We start from the raw sequence: 25,879 nt of genomic DNA, 5'->3' as shown, positions 1-25,879 counted from the left end.
TTGGGTTATATTGCGACCTGCCTCCCAATATTAACAGCATTTGGCATATATCTGTCACCAGGCCTCTTATCAACAGGGGTAATTCTGTGTGGATGATATACCGGTATTGGTTATGTAGCTATTTGGTCTGTGTATACTGTCATTCTCAACAAGGTCCTTTGGAGTATATTTAAAGGGCCTTGATTCTCAGTATTGTGCAGTACGTTGGTTACAGAGTAACATGCCGTTATGTAAATGGGTTTTTAATTTGGGCGCTTTCGTTCGCAGACTATCCAGGTGTATGGAATTTGTTTGGAGGCCAGTGGCGTGTAGGGTAGGCCTACTTTCTTTCGAGTTCATGCACGGTTTCATGGCAGATTCCCTCTCTCTCTCTCTCTCTCTCTCTCTCTCTCTCTCTCTCCAGAAGTTTATATGCATTTCTTTTCTGTAAATTGGGTTACGTTTGAAGACTTCGTAAATGTTCAGTAGCATGTCATCATTATAGCACGGGGTGGTAGTGGAACAGGGAATATCGGCTGATTTTGTGGTCCTTGGGAAAACTACGGGTAGATGGATAACTGCAGGGTCTTCTCTTCGCTTGTGACTGTTCGTTGTGAATCGTGCTCGACTTCGTTTTCTCGATTGTCCCCGTTGCTCCTTACCACGGCCTCCAGTAGATATCTAGACCGTGCTCTTTAAATGACGTGTGGCATCTTTATTAACTTGTATTTTTGTGTCCTGTTTTCTTTAGATTCTTATTGTACTTTCCATCCCTCTCGTTTGTCATTGCTAACGATTCTCAAGCCAAAACTAAAGAACACCGGGGTCTTGAACAACAGACCCTATGGAGACACGGCCGAGGTTCTACGGTGTAATGGGTAGGCTAGAAACTCGAACTGGTTAACTCATTTTGGTCCCAGCACCAGCTGTAGGCTGGCAGTAGGCACCCAGCGAAAACGGCGGACCCCTTGGAGCTCTTAGGGAAGATATCGGCCACTCGTTTCCCTTTGTTAAAGCTGCCCTTGACTGAGAGAGACATTTTTTTCTTGCCAAGAACTAACTGCGTGAGGGAGCAGTTAATGTAGAAATTATAGCAGTTCTTTCAACTCAAGTAGTTCCACCCCGTAACAGTGACTCTGTTTGTTTATCTCATTATCTCGTTAATGGGTTTGGCATTAACGGCAACGAGCAGTGAGGCTATCACATGCATTATTTCCTCAATGTTGTAGTGTTTTTTTGTTTTTTTTTTTTTTTTTAGTAGAAGAGAAAAACAAATTCCCTGAGAAAAGAGTTTCCTTGGCCATTCAGTCCAAGCAAAACGAAATCTCGAAGTCACGTGTTTTGCTTGGATGATGTTCTTTGTCTTGCGAAGGAGAAAAAAAAGTAAAAAATGCGCTGGTTTCTTTGGCGCAATCAAGTTTTCTGTACAGCGTATAATGCTGCATGAAACTCTCAGCCACGGCCTGGGTGGTTGGAGCTGTTGGTAATCTCATAGCGTGCCAGACGCACGATCATGGCTAACTTTAACCTCAAAATAAAAATAAAAAACTACTGAGGCTAGAGGGCTGTGTTTGGTATGTTTGATGATTGGAGGGTGGGATGATAAACACCAATTTGCAGCCTTCTAGCTTGTGTAGTTTTTAAGATCCGAGGGCGGACAGGGTGATTAACAACAGTTATCTCACAGTTTTCTTTACAGAAAACTAATAAAAGCTAGAGTCCAGGGGCTGCAGTTTGGTATGCTTGATGATTGGAGGGGGTGGGATGGATCAACATACCCAATTTGCAGCCTTCTAGCCTCAGTAGTTTTAAGATTTGGTTTTAAATGGTTTTCTTTTACAGAAAACATAAAAAATGCTCGTGTTGGCGTTAGGCCGGGTTTGTTTAGGGAGATTTTGGCTCTTGTTATTTTTTCAGGTATGTACAGATCATGCAGAAAATCATGATAAAGACTATTCTCTCTCTCCCCCAGGTACGGACTTTCGAAAGCGACGGCGGAGGTGGCCTCACTTACGCTGCCTTGGCGGATGGCGTCTTTCTGTATGACGTCATGAACCACATGTGAGTACAGCAAGTGTCCTGTTGTTCAAATGATGGGAGATGTGTGAAGAAAATTAATTACTGGTTTCACTCATTTGTGTGTTGATTTTAAGTCTGTAGGAGCTTTATAATGGGGGACAGCTCAATCTTGATTGTGAATAAACTTCGTGGTGCTGTCTATTTTTTTTTTTTTTTTTTTTTTTTTTGCGGAAGTTAAGCCAAGTTTTGTGGTGCAGTTGTTACCCTGCACATCTCTGTTTTGTCGATTTCGAGGAAATTATATATATATATATATATATATATATATATATATATATATATATATATATGTATAATTTTATTTAATTTGTATCTCGTTAAATTTAATTATATTCAAAAAGCATGTTTAACAAGCCTCATAGTTTTTGTTGGGTTTGCTGATGGTTGGAAATAGGGCCGGTAGTTGAGAATCGAACTTAATTTCCCGTCTCATTTCGCGTTGCGCCATTTGCTGTCTCAGTGCATATCTGCACCAGAAATGGGATGCAATTTTGACCTTGATTTTATGTGTTTTATCTTAGCGACCTACTTTTATTTCGCGTGAAGGTCAGCTTCGAGAGGACTCGTTCTTTGCAGCGTCCCTTCGGCCCCTAGCTGCAACCCTTTTCATTCCTTTAACCGTACCTCCGTTCATATTCTCTTTCTTCCATCTTGCTATCCACCCTCTCCTAACAGTTATTTTATAGTGCAACTGCGAGGTTCTCCTCTTGTTACACCTTCCAAACCTACCTACTGTCAATTTCCTTTCCAGCGCTGAATGACTTCATAGGTCCCAGAGCTTGGCCTTTGGCCTAAACTCTGCATTCCATAAGATGAAAAGGACGTCTATATATGCAGTCCTGTCACACAAACAATCAACTTTCATCGAGAAAGTCGAAATGGAAAGGCCGCGCAAAGACACAGAAGGTGACGGCTAATGTATATTCTCTCTCTCTCTCTCTCTCTCTCTCTCAAGTTTGCCTCCATAAGAAGCGGAGTCTATACCAAAACGATCCATCTTATGATTTTGGGTGTAAAGTCACGGATCAGGACTCCCACACATTACGGTGGGCGTGCGGGTGTTCTTAGTGGGTGGAGACCTTTAGCTCGTGTGTGGGCGTGTGTGGAAACGTTCGTTATGCGCAGTGATCACTGGGGTAATTGGCGTTCGCGCATGTGGAGTGAAGTAGTTTGTTCAGGAGGTAGAGACGGAGATAATGTCCTTTGTTCAGAAGCTGCAACTGCTATCTGCCATTATTTCAAATGTGGCTGAGAGTCAGGGGTGGGGGTTGGGGGGATGGGGTGCAGAATATCACAACCTTGAAGAAGATGGGGGCCGGGCCTCGTCGAAGCTTCTGACTACAGTTAACATGATAACAGAACAAGGGTATTAACCCGGTATCCACCCACCTACGCGTCACCTCCGAGGTGCTAGTACTAAACATGGCGGGAGCTCAGTGGACGCCGTGATTAGCACTAGTCCCTCGGGGATCAAAGTAGTAAATACATACATTTCTGTCTAATAATAAGCGATGTCTTTCAGTCCTGAGTGGCTAGTACTAAACATGGCGTCCCATTGAGCTTCCGCCAAGTTTAGTACTAGCACCTCGGAGGTGACGGCAGGTGATGCACACCGGGTTAATACCCAGAACAAGTGCTTGCATGGACTTTTTCGTTATTGACGAAATTAAATGCGATACACTATATCACGTTTCCAAACGCAGCTTCTAAAGTTATCCTTATCTATGAACAGCAGTAAATGAGAGCGAAAGCAGCTGATCATTTCCGCCCGTCATATCTAACATTAATTTCCAGCTCAAATGAGCCACTTTATTACAGGTTCAGTGTCCTCTTGCGTATCAACTGGCTCCGTGTTTCAGCAGAAGACTACTACTTCCCCAGCCCCATACCCCCTCCCCTCTCGTATCCCCCATGACACTTCGCACCTCTAACACCTCCTCTCATCGAGATGTGTCTGACTCATCTTTGTATAGGAGTGGTTCTTAACCTCTTTTCGGCCATGCACCATTTCACCAGAATGTCATTCTATTCCCGCCCCCCACTTTCCAAAATTGTCTTCCCCTAAAGGTGCATTCCAGATAATATGCAACAAAATACTGGCACAAACACACAAGCTAGCGGAGAGAAAGCCCAGCGTGACCTCTCAGTAATGCAGACCAATGCACACTGCGTTTTGTGTGGTCTTAGAGCCAGTTTGAGCCTGCCAGTCTGTGGTCACAATCCCCGCCGTTAAAAAACCATTGTTGCATAGATTCCATCGCGCCTTCAGTTGATGGCTTTTCCAATATCAGTTTTAAACAATAAGACCTTTATAGCTTCATTAACGAGCACATCTTTTTTTTAACCACTTTTTTTAACCACTTTTTTTAACGAGCACGTCTTTTTTAACGAGCACATTTTTTTTAACGAGCACATATATGTTTTAACGATCAACGAGCACATCGTTTTTTTAAGGAGCACATCGTCTTTTTTTAACGAGCCCTTTTTTTTGTAACGAGCACATTGTTTTTTAGTCCTCGTTTTCGTTGTCAGTTTGATGGAACTGTTGCACGATGACTCTTTTTATTCATTTTTTGTCGGTAGGTTTAGATCACGAGTCTATGACGTTAGTTACATTATATATATATATATATATATATATATATATATATATATATATGTGTAAGATATATATATATATCACACTAACTTTCAGAAAATAGTGGTAATCTTAGAACAGCTGTCACTGAGTTAAAAATAAAGCAGGATCCCTTTCAATGCCACCATAACTGTCAGGTTCACTCAAGGCCATTGGTCAAGGAAAACCAGGACACACCTCACTAGTTCATTGAACCAAAAGTTCTGCCTGCTGATTGGGACAATGCGCGCCAGTGGTCTGGAGAAGAGGCAGGAAGCATGCTAGAATGCGCGCCAGAGAAGAGTGATTCCCGTAGGGTGAGGAATAGTGCCGTCAGTGCACCGTGTGAGTGCACCTCACGCGGTTCACTGTAGGCATTACTTTTTTTGCACCCCTTTCATTCCTTTTACTGTACCTCCATTCATATTCTCATTCTTCCACCTTGCGATCCAACCTCTCATCATTTGTTTCATAGTGCAACTGCTAGGTTTTCCTCCTGTTACACCTTTCAAACCTTCCTACTCCCAGTTTCCTTTTCAGCGCTGATTGACCTCATAGGTCCCAGCGCTAGGCCTGTGGCCTAAATTCTATATCCTAATGTAGATTCCATGCCAGAGGAGTGATGACCTGAGGGTAGACCACCACTTATGGTCACCATCACTGGAGGGCAGGATCTCGTTCACACCCTCATTAAAAGCTCTCTCAGCTCTCTCAAAGACAGCCTGAGCTCGACTTGTAACTGCAATGTAATTATGCCAAAAGACATCTGATCAGTTTTCCTCGATAAATGTTAAGCTTCTTATCTGCAAGCTTACATACTGCAGTAAACCATGGCTTATCTTTAAGACAACACGTGACGATATTAGAATTCTCCTCTCGATAATAGTGTTAAGATAACTAAATATCACTCCAACTGAGCTTCAGAAGATCACGGTGAATACCATTCCAATTGGCCTAGAATTTCAAGTATTCCTCCCTTGAAAAGCCAACATCAGGTACAGCCTGATCCATCTCCACATTTTATTCATAAACTGTGATCAGATGAGCCCACCGTGTGAACCTACTGTACTCCGCAAGATACAATCCATGTAACATCTGTGAATACAAGGTCAAGATTCCCGTAGGTGGGTAGTGCCATTAGTGCACCTCATGTGGTGCACTGTATGCATTACTTGAGGTTCTTTGCAGCGTCCCTTCGGCTAGCTGCAACTCTTTCATTCCTTTTATGGTACCTCCGTTCATATTCTTTCTTTCATCTGACTTTCCACCCTCTCTAACACCTCTCACAGTGCAGCTGCTAGGTTTTCCTCCTGTTACGCCTTTCAAGCCTTCTTACTGTCAGTTTCCCTTTCAGCGCTAAATGACCTCATTGGTCCCAACGCTTGGCCTTTGGCCTAATTTCTATATTCTGTTCTGTATTCTGCAAGGTCAAGATGGTTGACGGATTGGTGTATGGGTTTATTTATTAAATGTTCAGAACAAGAAACAGTGGGGAAAATGTAAATACCAACGCTATGATTATCTGTGGCAGCAACTGAGCTCAGTCATTCAGTGGTGAGCATTGTAATCACCAGCAAACATGAAATGAGCCTTGTAGTCAGCTTCCTGAATTGCTGGCATTTTGTAAGCAAGCAGCCATAAATAGACTCTTCTTAGTTCCTACACCTATCAGAAGCATAAAGATTTATTAGTATCCACAGACATTAACCCCACGGGCCCTTGGAATGGCAGACGTGACTAGAGAGGGAACCGACGACAGGCTTCTTTAACCCTGGAATCAGCAGTTCTGGAAAGTTTCGCAAATCAGACTCAAGAGTTTCAAAACAAAAGAGGATATCAAAATTATCAGCAGCAACATCCAGGTCCTTTTTCAGTCTTATATAATCCACGGATATTCCATGAAAAATATGACATTTCTGTGATTGATTCTGTGGACCAGGTTTAAGTTCAGTATTGCCAGAAAGAAGAGATAAACTATATATACAAGTGTAAAGGAATGTTTGCAAATTTAACTCGAAAAAACAGGCACAATATAAACATGTAAAATCAAAATAGCAAAATGTATGCGCATAAAAAGACAAAATTATTTCTGGAAAATTAAACTAGTCAACTGAGAGGAGCTGGCACACCCAAGAAGGACAATGACATCACCAGATTTGCCAGACACTGAAGGAGGAGGAACAGCAGTGATGCTTTCGAAAGTGAAGTCTTGGATAAAAAGAAACTGACAAGGATAAGGCAGCCCCTTGTAAAACCCCTAGGCATTCTTGACCCTTCTGTTAAGCTTGCCCTACACACCACTTGAAAAACAAGAGGAAGAAGGAACTGACAGGAAAACGTGCTTGAATGTACCCCAAAGCAAGGGAACTGCAATCCAAGATAGTGGAAGACCCAGGTACAAAGGCTCTGGCACCATCTAAGATTGCAGAACATTGCATTATTTCAGAGTGGCCTTCTAGAAGAGATGTCTCTTCTACCCAGCGAGAGAGGGCATATCGAAAAGGGGTAAGAAGTGTAGGGTGTTTCGTGTTGTCAAGGGTGTGTCAGCAGTAAAAGATAGGTAATGAAGATGCCAGGCTAATCTGAGTTGGTGTAGGCATAGAAAAAAATGTGACCAGAGAGGACTCAACAACAGGCTGTTGGACTGGCCGCTCTTAGAAAGGACTTTTATCTCTAGTGGTAGGCCTAGTTCAAGACACCCAGACCTACTTGGATGAGAACTTTGAGAAGGGAGGCTGGAGAGAAGTGGGTATTTGTCGAAGATGAAGCTCGGGAGTGATAGTGGTGGAATTTCATAGAAGCCCTGTGCATCAAGGGGCATTGGAGGAGATGTTGATAAAATTATATATATATATATATATATATATATATATATATATATATATATATATATATATATATATATATATATAATTTGAGTAAATGTTATGAAGGGTTAACACGTGATGGCCTTTTAAAATGTGTAGAGCCACGAAAGGAACATGGCAAATTTGATGTCAATTAGACGAAATTAGTAGCTTCGGTCGAGTTTTTAATTTTTCATTCATATATAAATACATTACTTTATATAGGTATATGCATACTTATATATATTATGTATATACATATATATATATTATATATATATATAATTATATATATATATATATATATATATATATATATATATATATATATATATATTGACAAAAATTAACAAATCATATGCTTATATGACCAAAAGCACAACCTATCTAGAAATGAAAACCCTATTGATATTGACATCAAATCATACAGGTTTTGTACAATTAGCCTACTCGGTAAGCCGGATAAATTGCTTATACACCTTAACAATATTGACAAAGTACTTGTGTAACAATGCATTTTCTTCGGCCTACCTTCAGTTATTTGCAGATTATTCAGACTTTTCATACAGTTATGTAGAAGATCACAGCCTTCTGCTATTGATGAATCTCACTGTAAAGTGAATCTTCACAAACCATTCCGTTCCACTTAAGATGTTAACAAGGCTAATTTTATACAAACGAAGTGCTGTTCCTTCAAAGGAATTACGCAGTTAATTACCACAATGGAGTGGCTGTTATGTAAAGAGCTGTTAACTATATGCGGTTTAAAGAGCTAGTTTCGTAACTGCTCCTACCCTGTAGCACCTCTTAGGCATTTCTGTGATTTTGCCTGCCATTTGCTATATATATGTATGTATATATATATATATATATATATATATATATATATATATATTATATATAATATATATATGTATGTATATATATATATATATATATATATATATATATAACTATATATATAGTACATATATATAATATATAAATATATATATATATAAATATACGGTATATTATATAAATATAATATATACATATACATATACATATACACAGTTTTATCACATACACCTGACTTTTTTATATTCAGAAACATGAAGCCACAGATATCGTATATATAAATATCCTGTTGGCTGCACCACGGGAATACCGCCGAAGGGGAATTATATAAATCTGATAATCGTTTTGCGGCCCCTGGGCGATTTGTACGCCCTTACAGCGCGGATCGACGACTTTGTACCGCCCCTGGAAGTCGTCAGTCGTCTATCCGTACTTTCGGGCGCCCGAATCTCCCATTTGCATACTCGTTTATCAGTTATAACTCCCCCTTCTCTGATATTCTCGAGGTAGAGCGAATTGGATATGGAATTGCATTTTTAGCTTAATGTATACACACACACACACACACACACACACACACACACACACACACACACACACACACACACATATACATATATATGCAGTTATATATATATATATATATATATATATATATATATATATATATATATATAGCCTACTGTATATATGTATATACATATGTATACATATGTATGTAATATTATATATATGTTATTGTATATATATATATATATATATATATGTGTGTGTGTGTGTGTGTGTGTGTGTGTGTGTGTGTGTGTGTGTGTGGGAGGGGATGTTTTTCGTGATAAGGTTTGTGAGGTAACTTTTTTTTCAAGAAAATAATACAAGGGAGAAAATAAGTTGAAAGAATACAACAGAAGGTTTTTGTACGTGCGAAAGTGTTTTCGTGTAATTCGGCGTTATTTCCCGTTATGATTACGAGAAAGGAAAGTACTCGCACGCTCTTTTCGTGGAGAGGTTACGGCAATTTTATAGGTCTCGCTTGTCGCAAGAACGCGTTTTCTGATGTTCTTTGGCGTTTTGTCTTCACAAACTTAATGAACATCAGGTAGCCAGCTTTAGTGGGACAATATTCTTCGTGAGGTCGCACTAATATGACGAACTTTAAGGTCCATCAGTTTTGCCGCCATAATTGGCGGCTTTGTTGTGTCAAAATTTGGAGGCAAGGTACAAGCCCCCTTCCTTTTACTATACGTCCGTTCATATTATCTTTCTTCCATCTTGCTGTCCACCCTCTCCTAACAATTATTGTGCAGCTGCGAGGTTTTCGTCCTATTACACCTTTCAAACCTACCTACTCTCAACTTCCTTGCCACCGCTGAATGACCTCATAGGTCCCAGTGCTTGGCCTTTGGCCTAAACTCTATATTCCAATTCCAGTGTAAGTCCCGGCCTTGACTTCTCACTTACCGTAGCCTCAGATCTATTGGCAGGCTGAGAGTGCACTTTGGACAGTATTGGTCTTTAGAAATATTTGCTTAAGAGAAGGTGCCAGCCTCAGCATGCGATATTGGTCTTCTGAAATACATGTTTAAGAGAAGGTGCCAACCTGAGTATGCAATGTTGGTCTTTAGAAATACATGCTTAAGAGAAGGTACCAACCTCAGTATCAGCTGCATCTCTTTTCTAGTTTGGCATGGGACAAGTAAAACTATGGCCGAGTGTTCAAAGATTTGGTCGTTGTGTTCACGACTGTCCCGATAAACGAACATAATAATAATTTTTCTCTCAGAAATTTGCGAAAAAACCTGTAGATTGATTATGCTAAGAGATCAGCTTACAACAATGTATGCATTATGCTTGAGTTTAATATGGTAACGATAACAAGTATATAAATTTTAACGAAAATAATAATTTTCTTATGCCTAGAAATTTGCGAAAAAATATGTAGATTGATTGTGCTAAGAAATCAGCTTACAATAATGTATGCATTATGTTTGAGTTTGATATGGTAATGATAACAAATATATAAATTTTAACGAACATAACAATAATTTTCCTCTGCTTAGAAATTTGCGAAAAATACGTTTATTGATCATGGTAGGAAATCAGTTTAAAATAATGTATATCAGATTTTACAGATTTATTTAATTCTTGTTAAAGACTAGCCTATATATTATTTTTTATACTTTTTACCTTAAGTTATAGTTTTAATGAAATTTAGCTCAATTATGTTTGATTTTAAGCGCTGAATGACCAGAGTTGCCCCAGTGCTTGGCATGTATCCCCAAAAAGTATACGGTACCTTAGTTTAACCAGACCACTGAGCTGATTAACAGCTCTCCTAGGGCTGGCTGAAGGATTAGACTTATTTTACGTGGCTAAGAACCAACTGGTTACCCAGCAACGGGACCTGCAGACTTATTGTGGAATCCGAACCACATTATAGCGGGAAAATGAATTTCTATCACCAGAAATAAATTCCTCTAATTCTTCATTGGCCGGCCGGGGAATCGAACGCAGGCCCAGCAAAGTGCTAGCCGAGAACGATATCGACCCGTCCAACGAGGAACTGGCATGTATCCCGAAAGTCTATAAATCGGTCAGTCATTAAAATAATGTATGCATTATACTCGAGTTTGAAATTGGTAACGATAACAAATATATCATTTTTAACGAACATAATCATTTCCATCTGCTTAGAAATTTGGGAGAAAATATATAGATTGATTATCCTAAGAAATCAGCTTACAATTATACAAGCATTATGCTCGAGCTTGATATGGTAACGAGAACAAGCATATCAATTTTTCCGCCATATTCAGACTCATCTCATCTGATTTTTTATCGATCGTGGGAGGCTGCATTTGGACGGAAGGAAGTACAGTGAACCATCGGTTGACTCACCACCGAAACGGGAGGAAGGAATGAGAGGAGGAGAGGGCTGAGGATGGAGGGGGGGAGGTGGGAGGAGGCGCCAATCAGCTTCCGCCGGAAATCTGGGAATATGAGTTGGGGGAATTTCAGCGAGGTTGAGATTATATATATATATGATGTATATATATATATATATAATATATATATATATATATGTTAATATATATATATATATATATATATATATAATATATATATATATTATATATATATATATATATAATTTATATATAAATTAGAGGCTGGAAAAAAGGAAGCAGGCATCTGCAAGATAATCTGATTTTTCAGTAGACCTGTCAGGTACATGTACGTGGTTACAGCTGTCCGTATAGGCTATTCATATGCACTGCCTTGCTAGCATAGCCTATGTACCCTATGTTGAATTTCTACCACTTTGTATCAGTCATCTGAAGATGGCTTAGCAGTGAAGCCGACACCGATCAAGATTTACTGCATTTTTCATTTCCCAGTGGTGTTTGATATATATATATATATATATATATATATATATATAGCATATATATTATATATATATATATATATATATATATATATATATATATATATATATATATTAAAGGACCTCATTCAAACTGGATATCTAATGTAGTTTTATTAAAAGTTACAAACTTGGACAAAGTAGATGTGATAATGTGGACTGTTTGTATTTTTTGAGAATCATAAAATTCTGCATTTTTCCAAATCTACTAATGCGAGAATTGCTGTTAGCCTATATATATATATATATTGGGGTTGTGACCAGACCTATATAATGTAGCATTGTGATATATGTAATGGATATTTATATATACCGAATAACATATGATATTTATATATATAACACTGAATGACGCGGATATATATATATAAATACTGGTTTTTCAAATGACGTGGATATTTATGACCAGACTTATGGTGTAGCATTGTGGATAATGTGGATATTTATGGTATAACACTGAATAACGTGGATATTTATGGTGTAACACTGAATGACGTGGATATTTATGGTGTAACACTGAATGACGTGGATATTTATGGTGTAACACTGAATGACGTGGATATTTATGGTGTAACACAATAACGTGGATATTTATGATGTAGTATTGTGACTAATGTGGATATTTATGGTGCAGCATTGTGAATAACGTGCATATTTATGGCGTAGTATTGCGACTAATGTGGATATTTATGGTGCAGGATTGTGAATTACGATGCATTATGAATAACGTGGATAATTACGATGTGCGTTGTGAATAACGTGGATAATATGTTGTAGCATTGTGAATAATGTGGCTATTTACGTGCAGCATTTTGAATAACATGGATATTTATGGTGCAGTATTGTGAAAAGGTGGATATTTATGGTGTAGCATTGTGAATAACGTGGATATATTTGGTGTAGCCTAAAGTGGTTATTTATGGTGTAGCTTTGTGAATAATGTGACTATTTATGGTACAGCATTGTGAATAACGTGGATAATTACGATGTGCATTGTGAATAACGTGGATATTATGGTGGAGCATTGTGAATAATGTGGCTATTTATGGTGCAGCATTTTGAATAACATGGATATTTTGGTGCAATATTGTGAAAGCATGGGTATTTACGGTGTAGCTCTGAGAATAATGGATATTTATGGTGTAGCACAGTGAATAACAGGGATATTTATCGTGTAGCGTTGTGAATAATGTGGATATTTATGGTGCAGCACTGTGAATAACGTGGATATATGTGGCGAAGCATCGTGAATCACGTGGACGTTTTCGGGTTTTGAGGGAAATATTCACGAATCATTAGCTGATCGAATTGTGAGATGGTCATGGACGACGATCTTGGCCAATTTTCCCAGAGCCCCCAGGTCTTCTTGGGAGCGATTGTCCGGCTTGCCTATTCTTTGGAAATTTTTGCCAGTACTATAAACCTGAACTGGTGGTTGATAGGTTAGGAGTTTCATTATTTATCGTCGTGTATTTTTTTTATTGGTAAGGTTAAAAATCATTCTCATCGGGTCGCAATGTGGATTTGTAAGTGGGAATTGTTGGCAGTATGAGAAAGTGACTGTGATTCAGGTGAATGGTGCCTTGCGTGAAGACTGGTCCAACCCGCTGGCGATATATACGCCCTCTGTGCATTTTGTTTTGGTGCAGTTTTTCTGCACATAGGGGTCGTCTACGATTCAGCTGTGAGGGAGAAAGATACATTTATATATATATTATATATATATATATATATATATATATATATATATATATATATATATATATATATATATATAGCCTGTATAGATATAGTTTGTTGTATGTTACGCATTATTGTCTTGGAAATTCACTTTGCTTACTTAGAAATGAATCTTAGTTTGCACAATGTCCATACATGGTGCTGTGGGATTCTAATACTTTTAGCACTGGAAAGATTTGTTATTGCGTGATTCTGTACTGGTTAGAGGCTTAGTATTCCGGAATGAGATGCAACCTAATCAGCACGCAAGCGAGATATTCAATGTAGAAACCCACGGCGCGGCGTTGGTATTAAAGTCAGGCACGCCAGTAATTTTACTACCGAAAAGTAAGGTGACTTACAGTAGCACCTGTGAGCGATGTTGGCCTGAGAACGTCTCGGCTGCTCGTGAGAATGAGAAGAGTGGTGTGTGTGTGTGTGTGTGTGTGTTGGGTGAAGGGGGTTGGGTTGGGGAGGAATGGGAGGTTTAAATGTGCAAGGAATATAACGAATGAGTTCACTCCCCTTTTCATATGATGACGGGGTAGGGTTGGCCTATTCGTGATCGTCAGGAGGGGAGGGAGAGAGGTGGGAGGGCGGGAGGGGATCGATACTTTGACAACATGTTGAGTTTTGAATGTTATGTCATGATGGAAGAACGATCGATCGACCGAAGATCGTTGTGATGATCTCTCTCTCTCTCTCTCTCTCTCTCTCTCTCTCTCTCTCTCTCTCTAATAATTGTGTCGCTAACATTAATACTTTCAGAACATTAGCAGGCTATTGTTTGAATTTATGTGTTTGTATCGTGATTTTGTTATAGGTATTTGTGCTCTAGTATGTGCGCGCCGACGGCCGAGGCAGCTGAATATTTCCATCCCATCTAGACTTAGACTAAAGGCTGGGACCCGACACTCGCCAGCATTTGGTCTCAGGTTTGATACTCGAGTAGTTGAGTTCTTTAAGCAAATGTTAAATCCCATAGTGTTTCTGTTTATCAGAGAATTTTGTACTGGGTAGCCAAACAGGTGCAATGGGTCATAACTGAGGGATGTAGGGCAGGAACTAGAAACCTTATTCCAAAAGTTGTTTTGAAAATGACAAGGTTCACATCTCAAGCCACTTTATTACAATATTGTATTATAAATATACACGAGTCAGAGTATATATATGTACACGCATACACATATATAGGCTATATATATATATACTGTATATATATAGGCCTATATATGGCTTCTGGAAAATTCTGCCACACAAGCCTTCCTGTGCCTTATCATCCACAAATTTCTTCTCATCTTCAGCTTCTCCTCTTACAGTAGTTCTCATCCAGGTGGGTGTGGGTGTTCCAACTCTTGTGATGCCCACGGGAGCCCAGCTAACACTGTCACGTGCTGCTTTCCCAGGGGTGGAGCAAAGGACTTGCCCAAGTCATCATCATTATCTTATCTACGTATAAAACTTCGTAATGTTCCTTATGGCGTGTTTTTTTACTGCATCGTGCTATCTGACGCCCAATAATCTTTTTAATATCTTATCTGTGCGATGTTATCGAATCAAAGGCAACAACTGGTTTATGAAACTTATCGTTCAGTTAGAATATTTGCAACATACACTTAACCCTTTGCTGTTTAATAACAAAATCTTGGTTATGTTACAACCATGTTAGAAACTTTTGTAGCACCTGTGCAACTTAGCTTATGTATTACAGAATGGATGGAAGCCATTCAAGTGTGTGATGCGCCTTTCGTAGTTCACTTGGTCATTTTAACGACGGTAATACCGGGCTCAACTCCTATCCCATGACCTTTTTCATGAGTCTCTCTCTCTCTCTCTCTCTCTCTCTCTCTCTCTCTCTCTCTCTCTCTCTCTCTCTCTCTCTCTCTCTCTCTCCAAGATTACCAATTCCATCAACTCCCTTTTTCATGAGTTTGGTGAAGCTTTTGCATGTTCCCCCCTTCTCTCTCTCTCTCTCTCTCTCTCTCTCTCTCTCTCTCTCTCCAAGGTTACCAATCCCAACTCCCTTTTTCATGAGTTTGGTGAAACTGTTGCCTCTCTCTCTCTCTCTCTCTCTCTCTCTCTCTCTCTCTCTCTCTCTCTCTCTCTCTCTCTCTAAGGTTACCAATCCCATCAACCCTCTTTCAGGCGTTTGGTGAAGCTGTTGCATGTTCCACCTCCTCTCTCTCTCTCTCTCTCTCTCAGATTACCAATTCCATCATCCCCTTTTTCATGTTTGGTGAAACTGTTGCATGGTGACTAGAGTGTATTACATATAGGCAGAGTTTCCAGGGAACTCTTCAGAATTTGTTAAAATGAAGTCACTGACACAAAAGTCGCCTCTGCTGCTGTTTTTATTGGTGGTGGTTCCCCTGAGTATCAGCCACTGATAATAACTTCTCTCCCCTTCCTCTTCTTGCGCTTATTCACCGCTCTTCTTCTTACTTCACCATCATTTTCCTCTTGTTTTTCCTTGCCCGCCTTCCTCGTTCTCGTGGCGTTTCTATTTCCCCTTCCTTTCCTTATTACTGTTGTCGCCCTCTTGCTCATTCACTTCGAATTATTTCCTCCCTGTTGCATCAGTTTCGTCAGGATGGCTCAAGAAGACGGTTGGAAGACACTAAAAGGCGGAGCCCCAGGCTCTTGGGAGTTGAATACCGTTGCGCCTCAGTGATTATGGTGAAATGCGTAAGTTTGGGTGTTTTGGGCAAAGGCAAGGGATTATTGGCCTAGCTACTCATGTGCCAGTACAAGAAGTCTTACATTGACTGCTGCTATGAGCAACAAAACGAGACCTGAGCAAGGTACTCTTGTGCCAGGACATAAAGAAGTCTTTCATTGGTTGCTGTTATGAGCAACAGAACGAGACCTGAGCAAGCTACTCTTGTGCCAGTACAGAAGTCTTACATTGACTGCTGTTATGAGGAACAAAACGAAACCTGAGCAAGCTCCTCATGTGCCAGGACAAGAAGTCTTACATTGACTGGTGTTATGAGCAACAAAACAAGACCTGAGCAAGCTACTCTTGTGCGAGGACAAGAAGTATTACATTGACTGCTGCTATGAGCAACAAAACGAGACCTGAGCAAGCTACTCTTGTGCCAGGACAAGAAGTCTTACATTGACTGGTGTTATGAGCAACAAAACAAGACCCGAGCAAGCTACTCTTGTGCCAGGACAAGAAGTCTTACAGTGACTGCTGCTATGAGCAACAAAACGAGACCTGGTGGACAGTCCAAGTAGGCAGACATGCAGGCAAGTGTAATATCCAAGTCATTTTCATGGGTGGGAGGAGGGGGGGGAGAACTAGACTGAACTGATCGAGAGATAGGTAAGTCTGAAAACCGACAACAAAAATATCTTGGAATGTGCTTGAGAAACACTTAGTGGAAAGCCGAGAAAATCGTGCGCTGACAGTTCAGTCTGATCAGCTGCGCGTGCAGGTTAATATGGCATATTTTGCTTGCATGGACCTTAACAGCTTATCCGATTGTGACCATTCAAGTGGAATTTTGGAGAAACTCGTTTAAACATACTCAAAATTAGCAGATTAAAAAAACTCTTCGAATATTAAATGGGTGATGAAAGGTAGTATTGTAGCGTATCTGTCACAAGAAAATATAATTTAAGGCATAACATAAAATTCAAGATTTTCTTAGACTATGAGAGAGAGAGAGAGAGAGAGAGAGAGAGAGAGAGAGAGAGAGAGAGAGAGATTGTACGCAGTGAGCGAATCTTGTTTGTACCTGAGTGATCGAAAGTGGCCATTTGCGAATGTGTTTTGTGAGGGAAAATTCGACAGGAAACGCCTGAGGCGAAGAACAGACGGTGTGCAGTCTCTAGCTTCTGTTGGGACCCGTTCTCCATCCTATAACACCACCAAGGACTACCCCCCCCCTCCCACCCCCAATCCAACGAAACCTCCCACCTCGGTCCGACCTCCCCCCCGGCCCCGGTCACAGAGCTTGGCCGAAGACACAACAACAGCCGTCATAGCGTTAATGACGGGGGGTTGGGGAGGCGGTCCACTGTTTTGAATGCCGCCGTTGCTCTATTTTCAGCTCAAGTCTTTCCTGAATGGAGACTTGTGCGGACACTCTGCTTATATTGTAAGATCAGTTTTGACCGTGTTCTTTAGTGGGAAATCCAGTCAGCCTAGTATAGGAAAGTCTCGATTTTGGTACTGTATGTCAACTCGAGAAGGTTTGTAGAATAGCTTATAGTTGGCGCTGTAACAACATAGGGCGACTTCTGTTCGCTATTGGCATTTCTGTTTGATTTCCATTGTAGTTGCCCCGTTTTAAATTGTAGTTACCCTCGGTGAACTGAAGGTTCTTTGTTGTTCAGCGATTTTAGTTACCCTTTGTTACTAAAGGTTCTTTGTTCAGCAATTTTTAAAAAATAATTTTGAGACTTGTTTAATGTGTGAGACGTCAGCGACTTCGTGTCTGATATCCTTAACATATCACGGTGACAAAGTCTTTCGTCATTACAGTGGATGCGTAGATTAGATGTACTTGAAGGGAAGAGAGCGATTGGTATTCTCGTACAGACCGGAAAGCAACCTTTGGCAACCCTTTCTTTCTTTGGTAAGCGGTGGAAAGGAACCAAAGGAAAGGTCAGTAATCGACCTCTGATCAGACCCTTTTACTCGTCGAGGTTATCACCTGTTTCCCTTGGTACTTCGCGACCTGATTGTTGTGCTTTTTAACGTTTTAATTAATTTGACGAAAAATGGAATTCGCTTTGTGAATTCGATGGCAATGTGTCCGTTTTATTAGTTTCCAGTAAAAGAACACTATTGTACGGGCTTTGTCTGTCCGTCCGCACTTTTTCTGTCTGCCCTCAGATCTTAAAAACTACTGAGGCTAGAGGGCTGCAAAGTGGTATGTTGATCATCCACCTTCCAATCATCAGGCATACCAAATTGCAGCCCTATAGCCTCAATAGTTTTTATTTGATTTAAGGTTAAAGTTAGCTATGATAGTGCGTATGGCAATTGCTGTAGGTGCCAACAACACAGGCCACCACCGGGCCGCTGCTGAAAGTTTCATGGGCCGTGTCTGAGAGTTTCATACAGCATTATACGCTGTACAGAAAACTCGATTGCGCCGACGAAACTTCGGCGCATTTTTTTTTACTTGTTTAGTAACCTTACTACAATCCAGGCTGTTATTTAGGTTATTGTTGTAATGATGTTGCAGTTTCCTGAGCAATTCCGTTAACTCCTTCACTACGATCTCATGTATTGTTACTATCACTTACTTCTGCCACTGCTGGTGTTGATGACAATTGAATTGTAGGATTGCGACACAATCAACCGTTGGTGCGCGCAGTTTAACAGGTGCAGTAATAATAATAATAAGAAGAAGGAGAAGAAGAAGAAGAAGAAGAAGAATCAAGACCTGAAAATAGAAATGAGAAGGGAAGAAAACAAAGACGAAGAATCAAGACCTGAAAATAGAAATAAGAAGGATATGGGATTATGCCAGTGGTAATTGTACCCATAATCATAGGAACACTAGGTACGATCCAAAGATCCCTGAAAAGGAACCTGGAAAAACTAGATGCCGAAGTAGCTCGAGGACTCATGCAGAAGAGTTGCAAGCATGAAACAGCACACATAGTGAGAAAAGTAATGGACTCTAAGGAGGCTGGTGTAACCCGGAACCCCACACACTATAAATACCACCCAGTCGAATAGGATGACTGAGATAATAATAATAATAATAATAATAATAATAATAATAATAATAATAGTGTTGGCATTTTCTTGAATATCTCGTTTCTGTACCATTCTTCGATCATTCGTACAACCGACCTTTATAGTCAAGGTCTATTCTGTAGACCTTGTTTGTAGTTACCTGTGTCAGTCAGTCTTAGGCCAAACCACCTCAGGATTCGACTTCCCCCATCCCCACCCCCACCCCCCCCCCATCTTAGGTTGGCAGCGCAAGTATAGTTAAAACCAAAGGTCCTTTAAATATACTCTGAGTATATTTAAAGTCCTTGGTAAAAACGGCTATTATTTCTTAGAGAGTCGAGTCAGTTCAGTGGCGAGGTTAAAAAAATACAAAATTTGCGGTTAGGGAATGTAATTTATATATATATATATATATATATATATATATATATATATATATATATATATATATATAATATATATAACATATACATATATATATATATATGTATATATATATATATATATATACATATATATATATATATATAACATATATATATATATTACACTGTAGTATTACAGGAAAAGACATTCATATATATATATACATATATATATATATATATACATATATATATGTATATATATATATATATATATATATATATACATATATATAATATATATATATATATATATATATAATATATATTATATATATATATATATATATACACATACATATATATATATATATATACATCAACCATGATCAACCAGGATGGTGATTTGGCTGTCCGTTATATATATAAAAATACATGAAAAATTTAACAAAGTAAAAAATGCGCCGAAGTTTTTTCGGCGCAGTCGAGTTTTCTGTACAGCGTACAATACTGTATGACACTCACAGCTACGGCCCATGAAACTTTCAGCCACGGCCCTTTTGTGGCCTGTGTTGTTGGCACCTCTAGCGGTGCCGCACATACGATCATGGCTAACATTAAACCTTAAATAAAATCAAAACTACTGATGCTAGAGGGCTGCAATTTGGTATGGTTGAAGATTGGAAGGTTGATCAACATACCAATTTGCAGCCTTCTAGCCTCAGTAGTTTTTAAGATCTGAGGGCGGACAGAAAAAGTGCGGACGGGCAGAAAACAAAACGGAGAATTAAAAAACGTTCCTTTGATCATTCATTCACTCTTTGATCATAAACTGCAGCGAATGTACGATTTGATTGTATTGTGTTGATAAAAAGTCGTTGACCATTGTATATACAGGTTTTTAGCACATTCTGTTGATTAAACTTAATTGTATGCATACGTGACTAAGGCTTTAAATTTTCCGAAATTTTATTTCACCATTTGAAAACAAATGCCATTTTTTCCTTTCTTTGAAACCATCGCTTTGTGGGGAAGCTTAAGGGTAGAAACTAAAGCATGAGACCTGCTACAGTTGTTTATTGTATCTTTCTTGGGAGACATCGCATTTGAAGGTATTTGTGTTAGAGGGATTTCACGGGGCTTGGGGATTTCACCTCAAAAGTTTCCTATAGTGCATTATTATTTTAGCCTCATTTTATAGTATTTCTTATTAGATAGCATTTTTGGGAAGTTCCTCAGCCCCCGTCTTCACTTCCTCTCCATTTGATATCTCATCTTCCCAATTAACCTTCATAATCGTGTGGCCAAAGCAACGGTTTGACCCTTAATTTTATCCTGATTTGGCAGTTGGTATTGGGTGCTTTGTGTGGATTGATTGCTCGCTTCTTAACAGGATTATTGTCCAGAATTCAACCGTCAAAAATTGGCGGCGGGAGTTCGTATAATGACATCCGGCAGGTGATGTGCAAAGTGTTGTACCCGACCTGTAATGGGGGACCCTATCGCTCACTTCTAAATTTAGCCATGACATAGATGTAACGGTTTTCTTTTCCCTATTAACGAGTGCTGTGTGCTTCCCGAGAGAGAGAGAGAGAGAGAGAGAGAGAGAGAGAGAGAGAGAGAGAGAGACCCTATAGACAGGTGTTTTTGAACGGAAGGGCGTGTATCCCTCCTCCCCCTTTTGAGTCTTGAGACGACGCCCGATTTCAGCATCTACCGGGAGCCCTGTGTCTTTGTCGTACGTTCCTTCCTCTGCTATGATCCCACTCTTCCCCCACCCACCCACCCCCCCGTGTTTTCGGATCTTTCTTAGATAGTGACCCCCAGCAAAGATCGGGGGTTGTTACCTAGGACTGATATTTCTTTTGGGGTCATTATCTTTATGATGTTTACAGTCTTTTGTTTATATTTTTCCGGTCATCCCCGTCGCAAAGGTGGATACATGCCGGGTTAAAATCCTTGGGGGTCATTATCTAGGAAAGCGGGTTAAAATCCTTGGGGGTCATTATCTACGAAAGATCCATGTTTTCTTATCAGATATTTTGGTGGAAGATTCTACCACTTCGGTGTGTTGGTAACCTCTGCAAGATTTGATCTTGCAACCTTATGCTGTGTTGAGTGTTTATATCATTTCATACTAAAGTTAGTTTTGTGTGCACATTTTAAGCAGAAAATGGTTTGGCTCCAAATCTTCCACTACACTGATTAGGACTGTCTTCCCTGAACATATGAACCTGTTTCCCTCGTTTCATCTGAACCATGGCAGATCAAAAGTAGACTTTTTATTAGTTTTCTGTAAAAGAAAACTATTGAGATGGCTTTGTCTGTCCGTCCGCACTTTTTCTGTCCGCCCTCAGATCTTAATAACTACTAAGGCTAGAGGGCTGCAAATTGGTATGTTGATCATCCACCATCCAATCATCAAACGTACCAGGTTGCATTCATCTAGCCTTAGTAGTTTTTATTTGATTTAAGGTTAAAGTTATCCATGATCGTGCGTCTGGCAACGCTATAGGTCATGCCACCACCGGACCGTGGGTGAAAGTTTCATGGGCTGCGGGTCATACAGCATTATACCTAGACCACCGAAAGACAGATCTATTTTCGGTGGCCTTGGTTACACGCTGTACAGAAAACTCGATTGCGCCGAAGAAACTTCGACCTATTATTTACATGTTTGGACATGTTCCTGGATATCTTGCGAGATGAGTAACGATGCAGCTCAGCCGGTCACTTCAACGCTTGAGTGCGATGTGAAATATTAACTGGTCTGGTACCTCGTGTACAAGCAACACGTCAGATTTAATCATTGCCCTCGACCACTGCACAAATTTGGTCTTAAGTCTCCATTGAGAGGACCTCGACGAGGTAATTCTCCTCTCTCTCTCTCTCTCTCTCTCTCTCTCTCTCTCTCTCTCTCTCTCTCTCTATATATATATATATATATATATATATATATATATATATATATATATATATATATATACTGTAACTCAATGTGTGTGTGTGTGTGTGTGTGTGTGTGTGAATGCTGTAATGATATGTCACAATACTAACGTGCAGAGAGCTTCCTAGAGTATACTTGAGGCAAAAATAGCGGATAAGTTTGTCTGTGGCATTGACTTCCGCATTGGAGACAAAGTGTTTTTCCCCATGTGGGATCGGTCCAAACTGCCTGATTAAACTTTCAGGACGCAAGTTCAAATCCTGCTTCAGCTACAGTATATGTATGTATATATATATATATATATATATATATATATATATATATATATATATATATATATATATATATATATATCCTGCTCTTGGAAGTCAGTGGCATTATTTACAGAGACTGGTCTTTTTATCGAGACTTTGAGTCAGTCATACTTCCTTTTTCCTCTCCAGGAAAGCTTCTCAGGAGTAAGGAAAAATGATTCACGTTTCTCTCCATTTGCTTTTTATAGTCGACAGACTGTTCCTTAAATTGGGAGATGATAATCATCCCCTCGGGAGGAAACCGTTCTGGTATTTTTTTTATTTCTCCTCGTATGTAATTATGTTGTAGGTTTCTTACCGCGACCTCTCGATTTTTCTTGTTTCCTGTTTCCATTGTGAATTGAATTGAATATAGAATTTAGGCCAAAGGCCAAGCACTGGGACCAGTGAGGTCATTCAGCGCTGAAACAGAAATTGACAGTAATAGGTTTGGAAGGTGTAACAAGAGGAAAACCTGCAGTTGCAATATGAATCACCATGGGAGAGGGTGGAAAGGATGGAAGAAAATATGAAAGGAGATACAGTAAAGGAACGAAAGGGGTTGTAGGGGCCGAAGGGACGCTGTAAAGAACCTTAAGTAATGCCTACAGGGCACCGCATGAGGTGCACTGCCGGCGCTACCCTCCTACGGGGTTATTTCCATTGTGTCTGGACATTTAAAGGGCATTAAGTTTTCGTCCCTGAGATTTTACACAATCCTGTAAATCACCAAAATAAATTGGGTCTAAACTTCAGTGTTTGCGTTGTTCATTGAGCGCATTGGCATTAAGTGGCAGTCGCGAGCAAGGAGGTTTAATGGCTGTTAATCTCTCTGGTGAAACTGAAGTTTATATCTTAACGATGAAGTTCCTCTGGAGAGTATTCTTATCTTCTCGAAGGGAAGAGAATTTTCACCGTGTTGCCGAGCTAACTTCTCTTATGGTAGTGTGTTCATGTTTGTGTTTTATCTTCATTTTTAATTTCCTGTAAATTTTGTGTAAAAGAAAACTCTTTGAGATGGCTGCTTGTCTGTCCGTCCACACTTTTTCTGTCCGCCCTCAGATCTTAAAAACTACTGAGGCTGGAGGGCTGCAAATTGGTATGTTGATCATCCACCCTTCATTCATCAAACATACCAAATTGCAGCCCTCCAACCTGAGTAGTTTTTATTTTATTTAAGGTTAAAGTTAGCCATGATCGTGCGTCTGGTAGTGCTGTAGGTACCAACAACACAGGCCACGACCGGGCCGTGGCTGAAAGTTTCATGGGCCGCGGCCAAAAGTTTCATGGCCCCCTGGCTGAAAGTTTCATACGGCATTAGGCTATACGCTGTACAGAAAACTCGATTGCGCAGAAGAAACTTCGGCGCATTTTTTACTTGTTACATAATGTTTTTGGTTTGGAGCGAAAGAAAATAAGACTGTCGTAACGTCAGTGACTTGTTTTTGGTCATTAAATATTGTTTTACCAAAAGCTTCGTTAATGGTTAATGTTTTAATTGCTGATATGTATTAACTTGGCCTTGTCAGCACCGGCTGGATGTACCACTGGCGTCGTCGGTGAATTGGATTAACCAAAAGGTCGAGGTTAATCCTGAAAGTGTTTCTTTTTTGGGTTAGGATGAAGTACCTCCTTCGGCAAGATGGGAAACGTGTTGATCGACGCCTGCTAATTAGCCTATAGGGAAGTCTCAACCTTTCGTAGCTAGATTATAGGACGGTCATTATTAATGGAGAGGCCGTTACGACTGGGATCTTAACACTTTCACGCCATAATTCGAGAATGATGCAGACATAAGTTTGATTGGATTTGACTTATTAAAAAAAAAAATATCCAAAAAGCACTTGAGGCTGCTTCAGCCGTTCAACGCCTAAGGCAGCAGAAAGGGAATTGGAGTGGCTTGACATCAAGATGGAAGAATGGATGTGGAAACGGAGGTAAAGAAAAACCCAAAAGGTGAGTTGTGCTGCAGTCAAACCAAAATGACTACGAACATATTGTACGTTTTCGCCGCTGCCGCTTTTCCCAGATTTGATTCATAAACCCTTGACCTAAGCTGGGATGGCGTGGAGATGTGGCAGAAACATTGCCATATCTTCCTTACATACCAGGTCAAAAAGGGTAAACACTTTGACACCAAGGGACAGCCATAAATCTGTTCGGCTCATTTGAAGGACTGAACCGTAGTCGTACTGATGAGAAGGTGGTACTTCGGGAAGGTGACAGATCATCGGTTCGGACAGCAATGGGTGGCGAAGGAGAGGGAAACTGCCTGTTTCATGCTCAGATGGTTGAAGGGGACTTGTTAGATTTTGAAGGATACGGGATTATCTAATTGTTAGCTGGGGTGGGGGCGGGGGTTGGTGTTGGGATAAGGGGAATGGGGAGGGATGGATGGCATAGAAACGGAAATAGAAGAGGAATCTGATAGGTTATCAGGTGGGTACCTTTGGCCAAGGTCTCAAAAACCATGCCACGTTTACGACGATATTAAGTTTTCTTTAATCTTATGGGAATAAAAATGAATATAAAAACTTTTTAGTTGAAAAAGGATAATATCTGGGACAGATCTGTATAGGAGTTCTTTCAAAAACCTAGTTCAATATACTTTATATACCATGAATTTTTATACATTTGACACCACCGTATTAAATCTACTTTAGCTCCGCCCTGCCGCTCGATTGTGGTCCTCCAAAAACAGATAGAGTTTCACTAAATCCACGTAGAAGGTGAGTGAAAACCGGGACTTTTAACAAGTACTTTCATAGTTTATTCCACATTTCAGGGTTGTTTGTAATTTTGTAATCGGACTGGGCTGTCCCATTACAGTCAGCTAGAGAAGCAAGAGGCCGTGCTGTCAGACAGCTAGCTGGCTCAGTCTTAAATAGCGAGGATTGGGGTTGTGGAGAATGAGTGAGCCCCGGGTAAACCTATCGGGATGGGTAAGAGAGGGTACGGAGCAACGATTTGCGCGGGAGACCCGCTACCACCTGCCGCCTGCCCACCGTTTCCTCCTCTTCACTTGCGCTACCGTGGGAACGACCTGACGGAGGGGTCCCCTCCGCATTA

At 40.1% G+C, this 25,879-nt stretch overlaps 1 protein-coding gene across 1 annotated transcript in view; it reads left to right on the top strand.

The window, feature by feature from the left end:
- LOC136855408 (girdin-like) overlaps nt 1-25,879 on the top strand; it is a 454,012-nt gene that overhangs the window by 3,315 nt on the left and 424,818 nt on the right. The window contains 1 exon segment of the mRNA XM_067132402.1: nt 1,952-2,040. Coding sequence (XP_066988503.1) covers nt 1,952-2,040 — 89 coding nt within the window.

The sequence above is a fragment of the Macrobrachium rosenbergii genome, chromosome 31 (assembly GCF_040412425.1).
Source record: "Macrobrachium rosenbergii isolate ZJJX-2024 chromosome 31, ASM4041242v1, whole genome shotgun sequence".
Lineage (NCBI taxonomy): Eukaryota > Metazoa > Arthropoda > Malacostraca > Decapoda > Palaemonidae > Macrobrachium > Macrobrachium rosenbergii.
The sequence above is the reverse complement of the archived record's forward strand: the minus strand, read 5'-3'. Positions and strand labels throughout refer to the sequence as shown.